This window comes from Chelonia mydas, chromosome 7 (assembly GCF_015237465.2).
Source record: "Chelonia mydas isolate rCheMyd1 chromosome 7, rCheMyd1.pri.v2, whole genome shotgun sequence".
In the NCBI taxonomy this organism is placed as follows: Eukaryota; Metazoa; Chordata; order Testudines; family Cheloniidae; genus Chelonia; species Chelonia mydas.
The window spans coordinates 91,025,244-91,049,341 of record NC_057853.1 but is presented as its reverse complement, the minus strand read 5'-3'; the positions used below and the strand labels follow the sequence as shown (position 1 = coordinate 91,049,341).

General features: G+C 41.2%; 1 protein-coding gene across 8 annotated transcripts in view; it reads right to left on the bottom strand.

Moving 5' to 3' along the window:
- TNKS2 (tankyrase 2) overlaps nt 1–24,098 on the bottom strand; it is a 63,855-nt gene that overhangs the window by 23,787 nt on the left and 15,970 nt on the right. For all 8 annotated transcript variants that reach the window (XM_043550720.1, XM_037903448.2, XM_037903449.2 and 5 more), the window contains exons 7-16: nt 22,777–22,843; nt 17,910–18,096; nt 17,020–17,141; nt 12,935–13,026; nt 12,771–12,849; nt 7,951–8,122; nt 7,217–7,296; nt 6,572–6,717; nt 4,069–4,234; nt 3,479–3,698 (exon numbers count right to left, since the gene is read on the bottom strand). In XM_043550720.1, the coding sequence (XP_043406655.1) occupies nt 3,479–3,698; nt 4,069–4,234; nt 6,572–6,717; nt 7,217–7,296; nt 7,951–8,122; nt 12,771–12,849; nt 12,935–13,026; nt 17,020–17,141; nt 17,910–18,096; nt 22,777–22,843 (1,331 nt within the window). The remainder of the gene's footprint in view (nt 1–3,478; nt 3,699–4,068; nt 4,235–6,571; nt 6,718–7,216; nt 7,297–7,950; nt 8,123–12,770; nt 12,850–12,934; nt 13,027–17,019; nt 17,142–17,909; nt 18,097–22,776; nt 22,844–24,098) is intronic.

The window sequence follows — 24,098 nt, the reverse complement described above, 5'->3', positions numbered from 1 at the left end:
ATGGTCTCAAGTTGCAGTGGGGGAGGCTTAGGTTGGATATTAGGGAAAACTTTTTCACTAGGAGAGTGGTGAAGCACTGGAATGGGTTACCTAGGGAGATGGTGGAATCTCCTTCTTTAGAGATTTTTAAGGTCAGGCTTGACAAAGCCCTGGCTGGGATGATTTAGTTGGAGATTGGTCCTGCTTTGAGCAGGGGGTTGGACTAGATGACCTCCTGAGGTCTCTTCCAACCCTGATATTCTATGATTCTATTCACCCCATGGCCCCTTGGAATGGCAGCCTGTAACAGTCTTGGGCCAATGGACTTGTCACAGGAGATCCTCCTGAGGTAAACCATGAGAAGTTTATTGCATGCAGAGGCTGGCTCAGTAAGAAAGCTTGGAGCTTAGCACATCAGGAGTTTGCCTGACAGTTCTGCCTCACCCTGTAGAGTTTAGGGGCTGTGACACTGAGAAGAGGACAAATGGAGATTGCTGTGTGGGGGCTTTAGGGAGGGTGACAGAAACAACACTGTCATATACAAGCTTTCAAAAATAATGAGACTGACTTAAATATAATACAATTTAGAAACAAATTGCACTTTTGTTTGCCTACTGATTTTTGAGCCTTTAGATATAAGTCACCCACCCCCAAATTGGGTATGATCATTTCGGATTCAAAGGTCAATTTTAAAGGGACAAAAGTGCCAACCACTCCTTTGGCTGCTTGGAGAAGACTCCACTTATCCAGCTGCCACTCTGTCCTTCTCCCCATCGTTATCCTGTTTCTCCCTCTTGTCCTACGCACATTCTTCCTCCGTGCTACCTACAGTCTTATGTCTTCCATCTGCTCCCTTAATATTTGCTCTCCCTATCTCCTCAGTCTCCTGTTCCTCACATTCTCCTTCCTGCCTCTATTTCCTTATACTTCTCCCAACTTACTCTTCTTGTCTTCTCTGTCTTCCCTCCCATATTCACCTGCTCCTCACAGTGCTCTTCTCTGCTTCTTTGGCAGAACATAGTGCCACCATCTTCCCCGAGGGCAGCTAGTTTTCACTATCTTTGCAAAGAGCAGCCTAAATTTCCTCATGACCAAGCTGTATAGAAATGGTGACTATCTTAACTGATGGCAACCTATAGTTTCAATTCCCCTGAGAATAATGAAAAACACCTACCCAGCCAATGTTAGTTCCAGTCCCACCCTAGGGCAGAAATGTGGAAAAGGTTCCAAGACATGCTGCTAAAATTTGCCTGTCAGTATATTTTTTTTATTTTGGGGGAATGTAATTAAAGTATTTTTTGAAAAAAGATTAGATATGCAAATGAAAGGGGCTTAGGGCTGCCGCGAGTAGAGGAGGAATTATGAGGAAGGAGATAAATACGGATGATGGTAAGGAGGAGAAAGGGGCTGGGGGAAGGGTTGGGAGTTGCAGTAGATGGGAGGGGAGGGACACTGGGAAGGGGTACATGGAGATGAGTGGCAAGGGGACTGGGGAAGAGGAGCAAGGGCACCTGCCAGTCCCACACTCTCGCTTCCCAATGTGTGCACCATAATCTGGAAGGGCTATTTCTCCTTGGAGGTCTGAGTCTTTCTCCTTACCTGCACATATGTGCCAGAAATAGGGAGGCCACTGCCCATCCGTGGGGGTCTGGCCTCCCCTCATATGAGCCGGGATAAGGGGGTGAGGCTTATCTTTCTAGGAGTGTCTGAGTCCCTCTGCCTACCACCCTTTATGTGATCTGGGGGCACCAGCCCCTCTGGGGTGTCAGAATTTCTCTCTCTAGCTGCCTCATGAAAGCTGGGATCTGGGGGACCTTGTCGGGATGGGGAGTAGGGGGGGGATCGGGAGGTGCCAAAGACCTCTCCCTGCAAGCATCTGGGTGAGAAGCTGAGAACAGGCATACCGGGAGCATGTATCAAGAACACACTGCATATCAAAGGCTCTCCAACACTGGGGGTCAAGGTAGGGGGAAATAGGAACATTCAAGGACATGAATGGAGCAGTTCATACATCTCAGAGCTATTGTAACACTTTATTCATCTCCATAAGGTGTTCTCATTCAGTTGAGACCATCACATTGAGATGAGTAGGTCACTTCACACCTCTCAGAGTCTCCTAGGCTTTCAGGATTATCCTGTCACAGAAGTACATTTCCTCTCTAATAAATCTAACCAAGGGCTTGTCTACACTACCAAGTTTAGTTGACAAAACTTATGATGACTTCTGGCTGTCGACATAAACAAAAATCGCCAAAGGGTGTTCACACTTGCTCCCTCTGTTGACAGATCATGTCCACATTGGGGACAACATCATCGACAGGGTGAGCAATGCACCGTGGGTAAGTATCCCACAGTGCAGTGTTGTGGGAAGGAAGAGCTGATTCTCTCCAAGTTCTCCCACAGCCCCCTCAGCAGCTGAGAGCAGCAGCATGAGTAGCTATGTGAGCTCTCCATGTTGAGGAATGGCAAAGCAGCACATCAGTCTGCCCCCCTCTTCCTGAAGCGGCAGAACGGGAGCATTCCAATTATTTGCTCTCTTTGTTCCCCAAATGGAGCAGCACACAGATACTCCCCCAAGCTTTGAAAGGGGAGGTGTGCAAGCCTGCAAGGCAGCAGAGATCAAAACACTGAGCAGAGCAATCAGAGCAGGCGTTGTGGGATACTGGTGGAAGACAGTCTGTGAACAAAACCATCAGGAGTGTCTACACTGGCTCTTCATCGACAATAAAGGGAGGAGAAAAGACAAAAGTCTCTTGTAGGGGTGGAAGTTTTTTGTCGCCAAACCTGGGCATTTTTCACGACAAAAGTCCCACTGTAGTATGTACGCTCTTGCTGTTTTGTCACCAAAAGGCAGTTTTTGGTGACAAAACTTGGTACTGAAGACAAGGCCCAAGTCAACTTAGGGCACATCTACACTAAAAACTTAAGTCAGGCTATGTGTTAAGTCAATTTATGGCCATCACATTAATTATGGTGGCTCATGTCCACACTACACCTCACCAGCAGCTCTTCCACCGACCGAAGAGGGGCAGTGTGCGGGGCTGGGGGTCTAGCTGCTCCCCAAGGCTCTGAGCTCCCTGCTGTGAGCCTGGCTGCCCCCACTCCCTGCAGGGAGCAAGGCAGTTACCTCCGGCTCCCAGTGGGGGAGCTCTGCACCCAGAGCTCAGGACCCTGAGGTCAGCTGGGCTCTCGCTGGAGCCCCCCCACCCCACCCCAGGGTGACAGCCCAAGCTGTGAGCAGCTATCTTGTTGATTTCATGGCTCCAGCATGGAGCCGTGAAATTCCCAACAGCCAATGTAAATAACCCACAGTGTCTACATGGACATTGCATCACCCTAACTACACAGACATAAGCCCTACACCTCTCATGGAGATGAAGTTATTATGTCGGTGTAGTGGAGCACTTACATCGGTGGCAGCAAGGTTGTAGTGTGTACATTGACATAATTAGGTAAAATCTAAGTATGTACTAATTGTTTAGTATTTAACAGCACTAACCTGCTAAATGTAGTGGCGTTGAATGTCTTCCTTGTGTGTCACGACAATTTACATTGTCAGGTGAACAAAGCTTCTTTACTCGGGCCAAACAACCCTTCTTGGCAGCATCTAGCAAAGCTGCATCTCCTCTAAGTAGGTCTTGAATATCAGTATCACCATCTTTAACTAGATCCAAAGCAGTATTTCCATCTCTGTTCTTCTTTGTGGAGTCAGCACCATGCTGTAGCATATAAAAGGCCCAGAAGATATTAAGTACTCATCTCACTTTAACTATTGTCAAAAATGGAAATAATCAGAATAAGTACTTGTAGCTCTTAGATAGCTTATATACCCCATTGGTAATTTATTTCCATTCACATTCAACTTGTGTAGAGAAAAGCTATCATGTATTCCAAAGAATAAAAGTCCACACAATAGTGAGAGGAAGGACAGCGTACCCTTAAAGCGTATTTCTTAATTTAATAACCATTGACTGGAAACCCAACGAGAAGAAAATCCAATTTCTTACAGAGCCCTACCCGACACTTCGGATTAAACACGACACACTTATTTCTATCAATTAACCTACTCTCTATCAACCTGTAGAGTACCTGCAATAGAAGTTTGCAGATCTCGTATTTTCCTTTTGCTGCAGCTTCATGTAAGGGAGTGAATTTCCACAAATCAGCTACATTTACAACCGCACCGTGTTTAACAAGCAGTTCTGCTACTTCATAGTGACCATAGGAACAAGCATTGTGCAAAGGGACAAGACCTCTGAAAACAAGATTAAGCAAACTTCTCTTAATACATGCTACATTTTAGGTTTACATCATTCTGTCAAAAACAGCTTTAACTTTATTACACCATGAATATTCTACAACTTTTCTGAAAACAATCAGATGTTCTGAATTTCCAAAGAGAAATCAAGCCATTAAAATATGAAAAATAGGTAGTTACCTATATACTTAGAGATAGTGTAAGACTAATATTTATTTTGCCATTGTGTACTGGTTTCCCTTGTGGATGCATATTTGTCTTCCAGTGGCTTTAAATCTTTAACAATCCAATGCTAAAAAATGCTCATTACTTCTTTTGTCAAACAAAGTGGCCTTAATTTTATCAGTGAGGATAACTGTGAACATATGAACATAAGAAAGGCCATACTAGATCAGACCAATGGCCCATCTAGCTCAGTATCCTGTCTTCTGACAGTGGCCAATGCCAGGTACTTCAGAGGGAATGAACAGAACAGGTAATCATCAAGTGATCCATGCCCTGTTGCCCATTCCCAGCTTCTGGCAAACAGAGGCTAGGGACACTTCAGAGCATGGTTTTGCATCCCTGCCCATCCTGGCTAATAACTATTGATGGATCTATCCTCCATGAACTTATCTAGTTCTTTTTTTAACCTTGTTATAGTCTTGGCCTTCACAACATCCTCTGGCAAAGAGTTCCACAGGTTGATTTGTGCGTTGTGTAAAGAAATACTTCCTTTTGTTTGTTTTAAACCTACTGCCTATTAATTTCATTTGCTGACCCCTAGTTCGTGTGTTACAAGAAGAATAAATAACACTTCCTTATTTACTTTCTTCACACCCATCATGATTTTATAGATCTCTATCATATCCCCCCCGTCATCTCTTTTCCAAGCTGAAGAGTCCCCATCTTATTAATAAAGGAGTACTTGTGGCACCTTAGAGACTAGCAAATTTATTTAAGCATAAGCTTTCGAGAGCTACAGCTCACTTCATCTGATGAAGTGAGCTGTAGCTCACGAAAGCTTATGCTCCAATAAATTTGCTAGTCTCTAAGGTGCCACAAGTACTCCTTTTCTTTTTGCGAATACAGACCAACACGGCTGCTACTCTGAAACCCATCTTATTAATCTGTCTCATATGGAAGCTGTTCCATAGCCCTAATAATTTTCGTTTCCCTTTTCTGCACCTTTTTCGATTCCAGTGTTTTTTTTTTTAGATGGGACGACCAGATCAGCATGCAGTATTCAAGATGTGGGCGTACCATGGATTTATATAGAGGAAATATGATATTTTCTGTCTTATTATCTAACAATGTTGGGAATCATTAGGAAAGGGATAGCTTTTTTGACTGCCATTGCACACTGAGTTGATATTTTCAAACAACTATCCACAATGACTCCAAGATCTCTTTCTTGAGTGGTAACAGCTAATTTAGACCCCATCATTTTATATGTATAGTTGGGATTATGTTTTCCAATGTGCATTACTTTGCATCAACACTGATCTTGCCCAGTCACCCAGTATTGTGAGATCCCTTTGTAACTCTTTGCAGTCTGCCTGGGACTTATCTTGAGTAGTTTCATATCATCTGCAAATTTTGCCACCTCACTGTGTACACCTTTTTCCAGATAATTTATGAATAAGTTGAACAGTACTGGTCCCAGTACTGATCCCTGGGGGACACCACTATTTACCTCTCTCCATTCTGAAAACTGACCATTTATTCCTACCCCTTGTTTCCTTTCTTAACCAGTTACTGACCCACGGGAGGACCTTCTCTTTTTCCCCATAACAGTTTACTTTGCTTAAGAGCCTTAGGTGAGGGCCTTGTCAAAGGCTTTCTGAAAATCTAGGTACACTGGCTCACCCTTGCCCGCGTGCTTGTTGATTCCCCTCAAAGAATTCTAGTAGATTGGTGAGGCATGATTTCCCTTTACAAAAACCATGTTGATTCTTCACCAACAAATTGTGTTCATCTAAGTGTCTGATATTTTTGTTCTTTACTATAGCTTTGCTATAGTGGGATATTTCTGCTGATGTTTAAAATGCAAATTCTGTACTATATATACACACATATATATACACACACACACACACACACACACATCACTATTTCTCACTTGTGTGTTTTGACTGGCCTAAATTACATGATTCAGGTCTTGTAGACTATATAGCGGGTATATTTTAAAGTCCTATAGCACTAGAGAGAGTGAGAATTTCTTATAGCATTATATAGGAAGGATTTTCCAAAGAAATATAAAGTATCTGAAGTAAGACAGAACACGAATCAGTCAGCAATATACAAGGGCTCAGAACTATCACAAAACACAGACAACATCTTTTGAGTACTTACCCTTTATCTTTTGCATGAACATCAGCTCCATGCTGAAGAAGATACTCAACCACAGACACTCTGTTATATCCTGCAGCAAAGTGAAGTGGTGTGGACTGACGCCCTTCAATATCTCTGCAGTTCACACTCTGAATTGTACATAACTTCTGTGAAACAGACAAAACATACATTACTATACATGTAACAAAATACAAGCATGTAGACACTGTACATAAAATACTGTTCTGCATATCTGATTTGAAAAATTACTTCTATTTACCATAACAAGAAGATTTAATAATACTCATTATAATCTGTACATGACATTTAATTTGCCAATGAGTTTTTACATACAGGCTTTACTTTTCAGGGATCCTGTATCCCTGACAGCGCAAAGAGAATCACTCGTTTCCCTCTCTTTAAACCTGTAACTATTGTCAGTACTGTTTCTTTTCAACGAAGAACTGAATAGGACTCTTCAGAAAAATGGGCCAATATTACTCTTTAAATCTGACCAGGGGATTTTTGCACAATACGGGGGAATCAGGACCAGGATCATGAGTCTACAGCACTCAGACTGAGAAAGACTCTCCCTCTTTTTAAGCAACATAAATATAGTTTGACAAAATAGGCACCCAAGTAAATATTAAAACTGCGTGTTCTTACTTTTACGGTATCCACATCTCCTGCCTTTGCAGCTTCCAGCAACTGTCGATCTGCATCTGAATTACTTAATGGGATGCCTTCTACAAAAGAAAATAGGGCTATAAAGAAAGTAATTGTTTGTATTTTTAGAGTTTATTTAACTAGAGAAACATTTAAGATCAGACTACTATATAGTACTTCAAGGGCTCCTCTTAAATAAATCAGGAAATTCTAGTCAATGTATGTCTTTTCATATAATCCCCAAAATTTAACTTGTGGTTGTACCCTTGAATTCACAGGTTTCCAAAACTGTGTTAATTTACCCCTTGCATTGTCCTCAACTTTGGAATATTGCAGAACCAGTCAAACTTCCCTATTCAGTCTCTGAATTTCAATTATTCTAAAACGCTTATATGTTTAAGCTTATAAATTTATTATTCATGGTTTTTTTCACTGAAAAAAATCTTCAAGCTATGTATATACTCTCTTACATCTGGCCACAAAGGAAAAACAAAAATAGCTAATATTGATGCTCACTTTTAGCCTAAGAGATTTCTTTTTAGTGACTCTCCAAACTGACTGGAAGTGGCAGGTCTACTAAATATACAGGAGCAGTTAGCAGATGACAAGCATATAAAATATTTTTTTGCTTGAGCTCAGTGCTATTCCTCAATGGCTGACGATGCAGCAAATGAAACAAAATATGACACCATTTTTTAAATGGACTTATATCCTAAAACAAACAAACATAGTACCTTGTAGTAATTGTTGTACACTTTCATTCCCCATTTGTAAAGCTGTGAAACCCTGCAGTGACACAATTGAGGGATCACATCCAGAGCTCAACAACAATCTGCATGTCTGCAGATGGCCACAATGTGCAGCTCTATGCAGAGAAGTCTGACCAAGATTGTCCAATGCATTAACCTAAAGAGAACACAGAATCTTAAGAATGTAGTTTTACAGGATTTAAGAACATCAAGGACCTTATTTTCACAAATGACCAGGCAGAAGTTCACAATGAGCACTTATGTCAACAGATCTGACCCCTGGAACCGTGAAGGAGAATCTTGATTTTCACTTTAAAAAAAAAGTTTGTAACTCATTTCCATGCAAAGGTAACCTAGAAAATATGAAAAATGTAAGCCCGTCACTAATGATGAATACAACAAGCAGCTGGGCTTTTATTTTACAGCAAAAGGGTAGCAGGGACCTAAGGATCCTGCAGCCCTTAACTTCCAGTACATTTATTTAAAATGAATCAGTAAAGTTGGGGTTTTACCCAGAAAATTATTTCACTAACCCTCTCCAAAATCCTTAGGCAGTGCCTGTGCAAAGCCGTCAGATAATGATGGACACGAATAATTGGTAGCTAGAGGTGTTGGTACAAGTTATTTTGCTGACTCTTCACCAAATCTTAAGGGCAGCTTTGCTTAACAATTTTAGCTCTCACTTGAGTTGGTACTGAGCCTGCTGCTAACCCAGGCAGCTGCTCTGCTAAGGATGTGGCTGCCATTGCCACAGCAGCTGCTATAAGAGGAACTCCCCTCCTTCATCTTACACCAGTACTGCCAGCGGCATGTGGAGAACACACTACTCAGTCTCCATATGTTTCTCCCCACCAACCACTCCAGTAGCACAAAAGGATGATTGATCAAGCTGCAACTGCACAGCTACTGCAACCTGCCAGTCCTCTCAGGGTATGTCTACACAGCAACGTAAGCCCAGGCCTGAGCTCAAGCCTGACTACTCTTGTGTCCACACACCAATTGTGCTAACCTTGGATTCGGATCTAGGGTCCCAGGACCCTGCAGGGCTGGAGGGTCCGAGCCCTATTGCTTTCCTGTGTGCATGTGACCCTGGCTTAACTTGGGCCCTGTAAGTCCTCCAGATGTATCCCAGAGTTCCTGGTGATAGAAGAGCTATTACTACCTGACCAACTGCATTCCCACTTCCTGCTCCAGCTCCTCCTTGCTGTTGCGTGGAAGAGCCTTGGAGCAGGAAGCAAAGCTGACAGGCGGGAGGAGGCTCCTTGCTGTTGGGGGTCATCCCTCCCCTGGCCTGTGGCCATGCTTAACCAGATCTGCCGCTCTGCCTCCCTATAGGGCAGTCCCGGCTCCACTCTCTGGCAAGGATGCCCAAGAAGTGTGCGCTGTGAGGGAAGTGAGTGCAAGCCAGCCTCAAAACTCCCCCACACCCACCCAGGGATCCTTTTTTCCTGCCTCCCAGGGTGTGGCAGGGATAAGGGCTCTCAGGGGAGTGCTGGAGCACACTGCACACTAGCCCTGGCGATGCACTTCACCGCTTTGCAGTTGGCAGCAGCCAGGCTGTGATGTGTGCACATTTTTCCTCTGAAACCTTCTTAGGTCAAATATCAAAACAGACAAAAATAAACAGAAAACCAACCAAACAAAAACACCTTTGTTGAACATCCAATTTTAAAAATTAAGAATTTCAAAGTTTCATTTTGAAAGACCTGGGTAGTGATGTCCTAATTATCCTGAGAACAGGTGCAAATGGGCATTTTCCTGCCCATGTGACTCAGCCTAGAGGTAGAAAGCCCAATTCTCAGATTAGATGATAGTTCAGTATAAAGCCCTTCTCAAACTACAGTCATTCTCCTGAGACAGCCACCAAAGGAGCTAGTTATGAAGTTTATGTACTCATGTGCTCCTTATGGGCACCTGAGTTCCATCAATGGTACCACTACAGTTAGGAAACACGGTGGGCAGTAGTGTTTCCCACAGTGCAACATATTCGTGGGGCTAGTGTCAACACTGGGGAGTGGGGCGCTAGGCACTCTGGAATAGGATTACTTTGACTCAGATCTGTGAACTGCAGTGTGGATGCCAGAGCCCTAGGTTTGAGCACAGGTCAGAAAATTCTAAGCCTAGGGTTAAAATACAGTATTAACACTCAAGTCAGGGTTCTCTGACATGGGTCAGCTGACTCTAGTCCCACTAACCCATAGGATTACACTGCTATGTAGACATACCCTTAGCTTCAACATGGAGTTTAAAGAGCCAGTAGCAGGAGTTCTGCTTCAACCAACATCATGCAAGGGAAGCCTGTTTTCCTTTCCTTCCATATTAGCCAAAGTAGACTAGACAACCTAAAGATACACAAGGCACACATTCCCTGAATGACTACCCTGCCCACCACAAAGGGGGACCCACTCTTCACCTGTTTGCCCCATAGCTAGAAGCCTCAATATGACACACTGCTTCTAGGTAGGGGAGCCACCTAGAGAGTGCTCTGTGACATGCTAGGGAGGAATAAACACGGTGGGTTGAGAGTTATTATGGAAGATGGCTTAGAGTAGCAATTCCCACTCCACGTGGCAAATAGCATTACCATTCTCAGTTAAATGAACTAAGTCAAAAAAGGAACACAAAATATCTAGTCTGCTCTTGAACACAGCATCTAGGCTAGAAGAGGATGCATTTTTCTTTGAAGTGCAGCATCTAACAACAGGTCTTGGCAAGTACCACAGGTTCAAAAGGAAAATCTGCTTTTTTTAATACAAGTCCAGTGAGACTGAAGGTACGTTAGACCACTAAAACATGGCCTAGAATGCATTAGAAATGACTTGAAAAAGGGAACTGTGAAAATTCTCAACTGCAGTAATACTGCGTGAGACAAATGTTCATTCCTATTACTCTGCATATAGGGACATATTCAGTATGTTACTGAAGTTTAAGGAATTTAACGGCATATTGCGCTGCATTAGTAGGAGCATTGCCAGCAGATTGAGGGAAGTGATTATTCCCCTCTATCCAGTTTTGGGCGCCCCACTACAGAAAGGATGTGGACAAATTGGAGAGAGTCCAGCAGCAGGCAACGAAAATGAGTAGGGGGCTGGGGCACAAGACTTATGAAGAGGGCTTATTTAGTCTGCAGAAGAGAAGAGTGAGGGGAGATTTGATAGCAGCCTTCAACTACCTGAAGGGGAGTTCCAAAAGAGGATGGAGCTAGGTTGTTCTCAGTGGTGGCAGATGACAGAACAAGGAGCAATGGTCTCAAGTTGCAATGGGGGAGGTCTAGGTTGGATGTTAGGAAAAACTATTTCACTAAGGGGGTGGTGAAACACTGAAATGGGTTACCTAGGGAGGCGGTGGAATCTCCATCCTTAAGAGGTTTTCAAGGCCTAGCTTAACGAAGCCCTGGCTGGGATGATTTAGTTGGGGTTGGTCCTGCTTTGAGCAGGGATTTGGACTGGATGACCTCCTGAAGTTTCTTCCAACACTAATCTTCTATGATTCTATGAATTTTGAAAGTTTGTTACACTTTTAAACTACTTTTACTGAGGAACCAAAAGCCAATTTCAAAAGACATTTGTGACAAATAATTAAATATGACAGTTAAACCTACTGCTTGTGAGAGTTACAGTCAGAGCTTGAGGGGGGAGGAGCCTGGGTCTCATTTATGATCTTATACATTATCCCCACCCTCCTCATGTCACTGTAACTACTAAACAAGATGTACAGAACAGCTTTGTCTATATCAGCTAATATTGGCCATTCTGACTTGAGAACCTCTGGATTTTTCTAATAACTAAAAAGAAAAGGAGTACTTGTGGCACCTTAGAGACCAACAAATTTATTTGAGCATAAGCTTTCCTGAGCTACAGCTCACTTCATCCGATGCCGATGAAGTGAGCTGTAGCTCACGAAAGCTTTAGAGACTAACAAATTTATTTGAGCATAAGCTTTCGTGAGCTACAGCTCACTTCATCGGCATCGGATGAAGTGAGCTGTAGCTCAGGAAAGCTTATGCTCAAATAAATTTGTTAGTCTCTAAGGTGCCACAAGTACTCCTTTTCTTTTTGCGAATACAAACTGACACGGCTGCTACTCTGAAACCTCTAATAACTAAGTCATTCAGTAACTCAACCCTACAACAAGTAGCTTTCTATTCTCTAGATTTCTCTGTTTCTCTCAATAGCCACGTCAGAAGCCATATAGCAGTCAGCCTGTAATCAAGTTCCAAAAATCAGAATCCTGAGTCTTTATTTTAGCAGTCTTGTTCAATGTGATTACATTAAGTGGCACGCCCTATTTCCATACTTCCTCTATGTGAAAACTTGACCAAAATGCGGTGCATTATAGCAGCTGTGCAACATTATGACTTGATCTTAATTATTGCCAGTGACGTCATTTAAATTTTTCTCCATTTTATCTTTTCAAATTTAAGCTCCAGATCTCTTACATACTATTTTTCTAACTAGTTTATCTGCCTCCTCACTTGTTGTGTTTTTGTAAAACACGTTCACAATTCTACTGCTTGTAATTAAGCACCAAATACATCTTTTTTCTGTACTTAGTGAAAGTAGTAGAAATTAGTAAAACTACACTGTTTTCTCTTTTAAAACTTGACAAAATGTATGAAGTCGATATACACAGTTCTATACAAGTGTGTATATCATCTCTCTGTCTTGCATATGTAAACATGTATACTTACAAAAACTAATTCTATGCACAATGCTGAATTTACAACTGCAGTCTGTCAACTTTGTGCTACAATGTTACATCTTATAGATGGTTCTAGCCAAAGAAATACAGGAAGTAATTCGTACCTTAGCTTCATGCTTCACAACAACTTCAACAACATCATTATGAGCTTTTTCTGATGCCACATGGAGAGGTGTCAAGAAGCTTTATTAAAAAATAAAAATTACAATTAAGTTGTATGCTATAAAATTATCCTGAACACTTAATAGCATCCATCAGTAGCACTCACTCTTTTGTCTTTTCATTGATGTTGGCTCCTTTTCTCAGAAGTAATTCACAGACTTGCTTTCTCTTGGGATACAGAGATGCAGCAGCACAGTGCTAAATATTTCAAAATTGCAGCATTAATAATGCTCTCGTTATATACAGCATTTTATTAGTTGCTAATGACTGGCAAACTAAAGCAAGATCCTGTGTCAGGAATTGCTAGAACAGACCCATGCAGAGTATTATTAATTTCAATGGGACCTACATATGGGTTCAGGGATTTGCACCATAGTTTTCCAACACAACATTTAACTAAATTTCTAACACTAAAAGTCAGAGATTTTAAGGCCAGAAGGGCTATCTACTCTGACCTCGGTATAATATAATAATGTTGGGGAAATTAATGAACACAGAACCAGTAAATTGAAAAACAGGTAGATAACATGTTCTATATTTCCTTTATTAGCTTAATACAATTGCAATTAGACAAACTGGGTAACAAGAAGTTACATTTGAGAAGAGAAAATATCTTAAGGATAGAGTCCTCTCTCACCAGTGGAAAACATGCGATACTGCAAATCTACTGTTGATACATGAGTTTGGGAGCAACGCTTTTAAAGTGGGAGACATTATCCTGTAACAATGTCCTATTACAATGCTATGATTTCTGTCCAACTAAATGGCTGATGAAGACTGTCACTGTACCTCGGGTATGTTACTGCAATAATAGAATAATTATTATCTGATTGTCCTTCTATGCTTAGATTAGCTTGGAGAACAGTCCTACTGATTACTTCAATCACAGAGCAGCCTTCAATACTTCTAAGCTTACATAGTATCTTACTCCTGAGGGATTTAGTAATTAATATATTAATAATTAGAGGCATAGGTTCTAGAAATGGCACAAATACATGAAAGGTATATGAGCACTTAGATGAAACTGATTCAAAGTGCTTTAAAACAAGGAATTTAGGCCCATTTTTAAAGGTATTCAGGTGTTGCTGTGCTCAGAGTTGCAACACCTAACAGATCTACGAGCCTAAGTCTCATGTTCAAAAGAGATTTAGGAGCCAAAATCCCATTGATGGCCGAAGAGCTTTTGGCTCCTAAGTGACTAAATCCCTTTTGAACAGGAGACTTAGGTGCTGCAATGCTGAGCACAGCAATGTCTAAATATCTGGGCCTTAGTCTCCATATTCATAGTAAAGTAAATATCTCCATTTTACAGATGAGGAGATAGGCAGAGAGCAATTAAGTGACTTGCTTAATGTCACATGGGCATCTGGACCAGAGGGAACAGAACAAAAATTTCTGGACTTCCCACCCTACATCTTACCTTTAGATCACCTGTACTCCTACACCCCAACAATTAACCACAAGCTGGTCTGTCTCCATCTTAACAGTTCCAGAATAGAAAATTATAACTACCAACCTGGAGTTGAGATGTGTGTGGTCTATAACTATCAAAGAGCTATGTTTGTATGTCTGATTGATAACCTATAAAAAGAATACCAAGACTGATACCAAGCCAAAGAAAAACCAACTAAAAACGCTAATATTAGTGTATGGGAGAAGATTCTCAGTATAGCCCACTTAACTGAGGTGGACAAAGTTTGGTATAACAGTGCCTAGGACAGGGGTCTCAAACTCAAATGACCACATGAGTACTAGTGCATTGGCCCAAGGGCCACATCACTGACACCCCACCCTTGCTGCCCCCGGCCCGACCCCCACTCCACCCCTTCCATGAGGCCCCGCCCCGCCTCTTCCCTGCCCCCATTCCAACCCCTTCCCCGAAGTCTCCACCCCAACCCCGCCCCTCTCCCTGCCCCCAGGGGGAGCAGGAGGGGTGCAGGGTGTGGTGGGGGCTCAGGGCAGGGAGTTGAGGTGCAGGAGGTGTGCAGGGTGCAGAAGGCGGCTCAGGGCAGGGAGTTGGGATGTGAGGTGCGGGAGGGGTGAGGGGTGCAGGGGGCTGCAGGCAGGGGTGCAGGAGTGCGGGGTGCAGCAGGAGGCTCAGGGCAGGGAGTTGGGGTGTGGGGTGCAGGAGGGGTGCGGGCTCCGGCCCCGCGCCACTTATCTAGAGCAGCTCCCGTGCGCTCCGGGGCCAGGGCAGGCTTGGTGCCTGCCCGCCCTGGCCCCGCGCCTCTCTGCTCTGCTCCAGTCCAGGAAGCTGCCGGAACCACGTCCCGCCGGGGGGAGGGGCCGCGCTGCGGCACACAGCTCTGTGTGCTGCTCTTGCTGCTCCTCCAGGTACCTCCCCCGAAGCTCCCACTGGCTGCGGTTCCCTGTTCCCGGCCAATGGGAGCTGCCGGGGGGGGGGGGGGGGGGGGCGTTTGCCTGGAAGCGAGAGTAACACACTGAGCCCCCTGCCCCATCCCAGGGCCACAGGGGCATGGCTCCGGCTGCTTCAGGGAACGGTGCGGGATTCGCGGTGCCACGGGGTACGCAGAGGTGCACGGGCGGGGGGGAGGGAGGGCGCCCCGCGGGGAGCTCAGCAGGCCGCACAAAAGAATCTTGCGGGCCGCATGTTTGAGACCCCTGACCTAGGACTTTGAGAATCTTGAAATCTATGTTAATTACAAAGATGGATCAATAATTTGTACATATTGGATGAAATCCTGGCCTCAGTGAAATCAATGAGAGTTTTGCCATTGACTTCAGTGGAGCCAGGATTTTACCCATTTTATTTCTTTGATTTGAGAATAAGTACAGTGAGAGCAGTTTTAGGTTTGAAGGTTGAACTTATAAAATTACTCAAATAGCTAGCAACAAAATTTATTTAATTACTATTTATATAACTATATTAGGAAATCTAGTTTCAGGCTCTTAATATTTGCATAGCTTTACTAGACTAAATTCATCCCTGGTACAAGAAAAAGGGCAAGGGAATTACATTAGTTGAATCTGGACCATGTAATCCAGTATTTCTGGAAACAACTCTTTTCAGGAACTGTAACTAGGTCATACCTAGGACCCTACTAAATTTCAAATTTCATGGTCATACGATTTAAAAAATTGTCAATTTCTTGATTTCAGATATTTATATAGGTAGTGCAGAAGTAAGGGTGGCAATACCAAGACCTCCCCCTAAAATAACCTTGTGACTCACCCCGCCCTGCAACCCCTTTTTAGGTCAGGACCCCTTTGAGAAACGTTGGCCTCCCCTGTGAAATCTGTATAATATAGGGTAAAAGCACACAAAAGACCAGATTTCATGGTCCATGACACATTTTTCATGGCCATGAATTTTGTACCATGGGCCGTATAAAGGATATTACACAATACCATTTTCTGTTCTCTTCCCTCATCTCCCTTTCCTTTTACTTTGTTTGCCATTTCCTCTCTGTCTCCCTCAACATATAATAACTATCAGAATAAAGTAATCAAGAGCAAGAGAGTGGGAATCAAGCATGAGTTTGTAATGATCAAGCCACACAAATCTGATTTATTTTAACAATTACTAAAATTACTAGATGAAGGTGCCAAACACTTTTCATATGGATAGAAAACTGGTTGGATTCTAAGCAAAACAAAATTAGGATAAATGGCTGTGTCAGGAATACAGGCAGAGAGAAAGCTGCCTACTGCAGTGCTGCAGCAGTTGGCATTAGACTGAGCTTATCTTTATTCTTTCAACTCACTGATGAAACATTCATATGAAATTACACTGAAAAGTGAAACGAACACATACAAGGATAGAACTACAAAAGCCATTTGAAGAGATTAGAAATAGGAGCACACAGTAAGCGTGGTTCAACCTGAAAAAAATGCAAGCTAATATATGTAGAAGAAAACTTAGAAACTCAAGTATTCAGTGGATTGAGACAGATGACAGTGGTATACATGACCTAGAGAAAACAGACAATTGGTTACAACCTTTCACTGATATGGTAGCAGCGAATTATCCTGCAAGACTTGACAGGAATGTGAAAAGTTTAAATTACAAAGGATACTCTAGATGTGTTATCGTATTATACGCTACTGTTGACTTGCCAGTCTTTACAATGTCAGGTTCTCAGAAATTGGAATTTGTCTGTTTTAAAGCATTGCCCAACATATTTAGTTTAGCCACCACATCTTAAATCACTAATATATCTGAAATATTACCAATGCTGTTTCATGAGTTTGAGGATGCTTGAAATTCACTGTTTCCAAAGAAAGATATTTTTTGATGCGAGCTACATCTGATTCTCGTGCCGCCTGTAGCAAGGAGTGACCTTTGAATTCATCTAGAAAAGAAAGATTATATTCTTAATCTGGTCTGGAAAGTATTAAAGGGATTGTTTGCTTCTAGTAGGGGAAATGCTGCTCTCAGTGCATGGCAGAGACCTTAGAAAGCCATTTCTAGTAATTTACTGTACACAGGCTCATTATATGATGTAGCCCAGCACTCTATGTACTCCAGAAAATTGCTACTTTGTCCATGCACAGGCTGAGCATGAGGATTCCTTAGCTATGCCAGACAGAACTCATGTCTCAATTCTCCACTTCAGAAGTTGAGAGAAAGCGATAGCATTTCATCTTCAAAACAAATGTATTCAGAGTTCTAAGTAATTATGCTGGTGGATTTTTTTGTTCAAATGACCTTTGCTGAAGAGAAAAATGGTGTTGCTGGGAATACGTTTTTTGAAAGATCATAGGGAGAAGTGGGGAAGCAGCAGGAAGAAAACAGGATTCTAGGAAAAAAAAATCTACACAAGCCATTACAGCCACAAGACTGTTGAATAGTAACTAAAATCAGTTTTTAAACCTAGGTTCAAAAAGGCCCGTTAGTTGTATATATTTGAGACTATTTCATGTTTTAGGATAATACAATCTTCAGGTAGGCATTACACAATTGTTTTCAAAATGTAAACACTTTCTTCCAAACTTAATATCAGTGTGATACTGTTTATGAAACTTAAGGCACTTATTACAAAGAAAAACAACTAATCAATTGTAGATGAGCTATGAAATGCCATCTATCCTATTCATTTTCACATTCACTTTATACTCACATGCCAATCGTTCTTTTAATTGAGGTGTTGGGGCTAAATCAATGGTGCTTTTATTGTGACAGTTCAACAGTGTTGGATCAGCACCATAACTTAACAAGAGAGAACACACTTCCACCCTGTTCTTAGAAGCTGCTTCATGCAGAGGAGTGAACTGCCACAGATCCATAGCATTCACACATGCTCCATGCTGGGAAAGTTACAAAAACAAAGCAGACTATTAAAGAAAAATTGCAATTATTAATTGCCACAAAGCAGACAGCAAGATAAATATATAACTATATATATGCACACAGTTTCCAAGATATTTTTTCAGAAATATCTATTGTAAGTCCTTTTACAGTCCCCATTACCATACTATTAGAGTGCCTCAAAATATTTAATGAATTTATCCTTACAACACACCTGTGACGTAGGGCAGTATTAATATCCCCATTTTATAGATGGGGAAGTGAGGTACAAAGAAACTAAAGGCCTAGTCTACACTAGAAAATTAGGTCAGCATAATGACATCACTCAGGGGTGTGAAAAATCCAAATCTAAGTGGCGCAGTTAGGATGACCTAAATCCCAGTGCAACAGCGCTAGGTCGACAGAAGAATCCTACCTCTTGGGGACGTGAATTACCTATGACAACAGAACCCCTCCAGTTGGCATAGGTAGTGCCTACACCGGAGGTCGACAAACTTCGGCATGCGCCCCATCAGAATAATCTGCTGGCCTGCCGCGAGATATTGTGTTTAGGTTGACTGTCCACAGGCACGGCATCCCACAGCTCCCAGTGGCTTGGAATGGGGAACCGTGGCCACTAGGATCTGTGGGGGGCCGTGCCTGCGGACGGTCAACCTAAACACGTCTCACAGCCCGCCAGCACATTACCCTGATGGGCCGCATGCCAAAGGTTGCCAACCGCTGCAGTGGTGCAACTATGCCGCTGTAGCATTTTAAGTGTACACAAGCCCTAAGTGATGTGCACAAGGTCACAAAGAAAGCCAGAGTCGGAGCAAAGAATTGAGCCTAGGTCTCCCAAACTCTAGGATAGCTCTAGCCACTGAATCATCTTTCCTCTCACTATGATCACCACTATATTATCATCCTTCCATCATTATTGTCTACATAACTGAATGGTTCTTTAGCCTAAGTAACAGCTACCATTTCCCAAGAGGAAGTTGACAGTTTTTGACAAAATGATAAATCAGTCTGTGAACACAAGAAAATGTTTAGAAACTCAGTTGCTTTAAGGCAACTTATATTTAATCTAAGAGTCACATTTTTTAGAAGTTAGTATTTTGTTATGTAACAAAAAAGGTTAACAAAGTTTATTGCAACACTAATCCTCATCCTGTCACTTGCCTTCAAATGCTGAGAAGCACTTCCTTTGTTACAAATTGTCAGTCAACATAAATCTGCTAACACAGCAAGAAAATTCTTATTCAATAGTTTGAACTTTTAACTAGTTTTAAAATACACATTTAAAAATGAGTTGTAGATTCATTCCCCCACAAATCATCAAAATGTAGCAGTTTCGGATTAGAAATAAAGTTGTGACATGCCCAGGACAAAAGAGTCTGTATTTTGTATCTACTTGAGTTACATATTTTTCTCCTAAAAATTTAGTCATTCTGTAATACTTCTATACTTACCTGCAATTTTACACTATAAAATAAACTCCAGGTAAAAATCTAAGCTAAATTAAGGTTTTAAATAGTTATCAGTTACTTAAGGGGAAAAAATATTTAAAATATTGTTTTAAAAAAATCCTGTAAGTGCCAAGTTAAGGTTAAACCTAAAAATCTTAAACATGCAAATGCAGTTTTAGTCATCCAATAAGCCTTAAGTCTGATGCCATGCCTATGCCTTCCATTATGGAGAACCGTAACATCTGTGTCTAAGATAGAGACATTTCAATGTAATTTTTTATAAAAACACTTCAAAAATCCTCTTTATATTGCTTGCTTGTGAAGTCAAGGAATTTTTGAAATTTCTCTTTTTTTTTTAACACGTATATACAGTAGAACCTCAGTTACAAATGCCTGGAGAATGGAGGTTGTCTGTAACTCTGAAATGTTTGTAACTCTGAATAAAACGTTATGGTTGTTCTTTCAAAAGTTTACAACTGAACATTGACTTCATACTAAAGTTTCAAAGCTGTATGAAGAAAAATGCTGCTTTCCCTTTATTATTTTTAGTAGTTTACATTTAACACAATACTAGACTCTATTTGCTTTTTTTAAGTCTCTGCTGATGCCTGATTGAGTACTTTCAGTTCCAAATGAGGTGTGTGGTTGACTGGTCAGTTCATAACTCTGGTGTTTGAAAAGCTGAGGTTCTACTGTATTATGTAAGCATTACCACCACCATCTGGTATGACCCTAAGTATTGGTTTGGTTCTTAAAAGGTTTGTACGCCCAGATATAAGCATCCATGTTAAGTCTCACAATACAACACGACATTTGATACACCAAATGGTGTATTCCGGAAAAGGTGTGGAAACCTATCTTTTCATAGTGGTCTAATTACATTCTTAAAGAAGACAAGAAAGATGTGTTATAATGTAAACGCAGTGTATAAGTGTATTTTGAATTACTGAATGCAATTTAAATGTTTCAGTTTACAATTTATGACGATAAGACCAACAACAAGAGTAAAATAATCCAGTTAAACCACTTCAAGTTTTAGCAAGGCTGACTATTTCCTGGGAAAAAATTGCTTAGGACAGGGCACTGGTAAATACTATCTAAAACTTAGTTTAAACTGGGAAATTGAGAAAAATAATTGCATCAGTGTCCAGCAAGTTTCAGCAAGCACAGAACAAATTTTTTCAAACTTTGGGTACATCCATTCAAAATTGAGGATTAGGTTCCATCTATCCACTGTATCAAAGTGGGTCTTCTGCTACAGAATGCAGCATGATCAAATGGACCTGAATTGGTAGTCTGCAATTCTGCATGCTTCTGATTGCTTAATGCTTCAAGCCTACAACTCTGCACGACTATCGTTTCATATAATCAAATGTTTTCAATATTTATATAACATTGAAAACTGAAATATGAATCATGACACGTATAACTTTCTTGAGAAGATACCAAACCAAAATGTAGACAGACATTCCCATGTTCAGTATTATAATTACATGACACCTACTGCAATTTACTTTTTATTTGTACAACCCTACCTTATTAACCACAACTTAGCTAAAATTACGTGCAATTATGAAGCAGTTTTTAAAACAGAAAATGCCTTAAACTGGGACTAATTAGTTTTTCCCAGGGGTGTAAAAAACCACAATTTTACTGGTAAAAACCACCTCTGGTAAATACCATGCCACCCCTGATATTCTGAGTCACTCATGCAATGAAACTAGATACACTTATCTCCTAGTTGGGAGATGGGAGGGGGGCGGGGCGGAGTGGTTTGTGAGCAATGACACAGGGTCAGAGTGAAGGCGGTATTGTTCATTTCCACATGAGACTGATGACTTTTTCAGGGGTTCAACATTAAATGAATATTTGCAATCTCAACTATAACTTGAATTTTTTCACGGGCCCTTCATGCTCTGCTTTCTCCTGGAAGAGAGAGGGTTTGTGTGAGCGTGTGCAGAAGTGTCTTGCCAGCACTTCTAGGACGCTCTTCTCTCATTTTATTGAAGAAACAGGAAGTGCCTATAAACATTCAATATAGGGTACAAAAGAGGACGGCAGGGAGAGAAAGTGTGTTTGTAAGGATAGAGTTTCCATGCAAGCAGATAATACACAAGGGGTAGTAAGGATTCTGTAGTTAGGCCCCAACTCTGCACCACTGAACTGGAGACCAAAAGGATGTTTTTAATAACCCTTCAAACTAATCAGTGGCTGAAGTTAAGAAAAAAGTTCAAAATGTCAGAACTGTTGCAAATATAGAGCCATCTCTCAACATTTTAGTTCACTAATTTTTATATTCTCTAGATACAATAAAATTTGTAAAGATTGCTAATTGTTTAAATGTTATGTCTGGAGTATACACAGAATATATATACACAAGAAGTTAAGGTTAATCATTTTTCCTATGTATTGTTTTCTTTTTCTTCCCTTTATCTCCATCTGATTGATAATTACTGTAACAAATCTAGCTGTAGGCTCTGAGGGAATATTTCCAGGCTCAGAGACTATTATAAACAATAAATATTTACATTAAGTCAAATATTTTTGCAAGTGAACTGACAATGTCATTTCATTTATTAGTAATACTTGTGTCTGAGACGGATGAACGTCACTCTTTTCAAGACCCAATTCTGCAAATTTGTGTGTGCACATTGCTGTGTCAATGCAGAGCCCCAGTGGCTTCAATGGGACTCTACAGATATGCATTGTTGTGCCTGCATGCAAACAGTTTCAGGATTGGCGCCTTAATTTGTACAGGGCTGCAACAAGGCTTACAAATTATCTCTTTAGATAACAACTTTTTAAAAAGCTTTGCTAAATCTTTGTTTACATCTAGAGTGCTAGAACTATTGGGTTGGTATTTCTACAATATTTTAAAACGCTAACAATTCTAGCCCTACACTAATCTTACAACTCATCATGACACCTCCATAACTTGAAAGTAAAATGTTTTTCCAAATGCTGACTTCCACTGCAACTCCATCTTGATGGGAACAGTTCAAGTTTTAAAGTGGCAGTGCATTTTTATAACAAGCTTTATAGGGCATGCTTTAACTTATTCTGGGCAGGAGAGTGAAGTTAGTGTACATATATCAAATTAACCTACCAACCCTGCCTGTCTTTTTTAAATGATTTTAAATACAAGAAGGTAAGTGACACTCAAAAAACAGAAAAAATCCACAATAGAAGAATTTCACCCAGTTTGAAAGAGGAATGAAATTAAATACCAACCTTTACTAGAAGTTCTGTTACTTCATAATGACCATAGGAACAGGCATTGTGAAGCGGCACCAAATCTCTAAGCAGTTGGGGGGTGGGGGGGGGAGAAACATGTTATATATGCTTGGGTTACAAGTATGTAAACTCAGTAAATTACAAACAATATGTAGCTTTCTATCAATTCTAAAAATTAAAAAACCCAGCTATCCCACTGAAAAGTGATGGCGAAAACAGAGATGAGACAATAACCTCCAAAGTTATTGAAATCAATGTCTGTTTAACATACTCACAATAAATTGCATAATGAATTCCATAATCACATGGAAATTGCATTGTATTTGTTGTAGGTGACTTGGTTCCAGAGATTTTATGAAATTAAACAGTAATTACACTAAGTGGAAAGCACCGTATTGGGAGAACTTATTTCAAGGAAGACAGTAATTTTTCCTTTATCCCTAAAAAGTTTTGTTGCACAATCTCTTTTCTTTAGCATGCTAAAGAAGTCTGACTGGTTTAGTGTTAATATCACTGAGCAAGGTTCTGTACTATACATCTAAGAACACAGTATAAACCTTGCCTCCACAGGGAGGGAAAACTAAGATGGTTTAAGCCACCTCTGCTCCCTCCTGATCCTGTTCTGGTGGCTGGAGAGGCACGTAATGTAATTTAGACAGCCAGGAAACTCAATATCATTGCAAGGGTAGCAATGGACTGACAAAGGTTTCAAGTTTACAAGGGCCTTGCAACCCTTTGATCTGGCAGGTGTTCTATCCATCCTGAAGTGATATGTTGGGAATAAAGACTTAAGATTCTATTTTCTATAATTTCAGCCTATTTATTCATGATGTTCAAAAAAAGGTTTCTAGAGACTAAATATTTTCTGTAAATTTGTATGAATTTACCATGTTTCAATTAGCATTTCTATACTTAGCAATAGCAAAAGTTCCTTATATGCTAAGTGAATGCTTAGAAATATATTACTCCTACAGGAATTCTGTGTCACTGTGTGTGGGCGGAATTCATGTCGCCCGCAGATTTCTTTGCTTCCCTGCAGAAAAATGACTTTCTGACAGGGAAGCAAGGGGAAGTTGCAAGAGCACCACTCCCTAGCAGCGCAAGTACAAGTTTCAGGCATCTGGAGGAGAGGTAAATCACCGGGGGCTGGAGATCAGCTGCTAGTCTTGGCTGGGCTGGAGACAGGAGAGGACAGGACTTCCTCTTCCCCTACAAGGAGTGGCTGGGGCTGTGTCAGACCCACCCCCAGAAACCTCTGCTAACTGCAGGAAGCTCAGCATCCTCCCCTGCTTCCTGCCCCCATCACTCCTCAGCTGTGG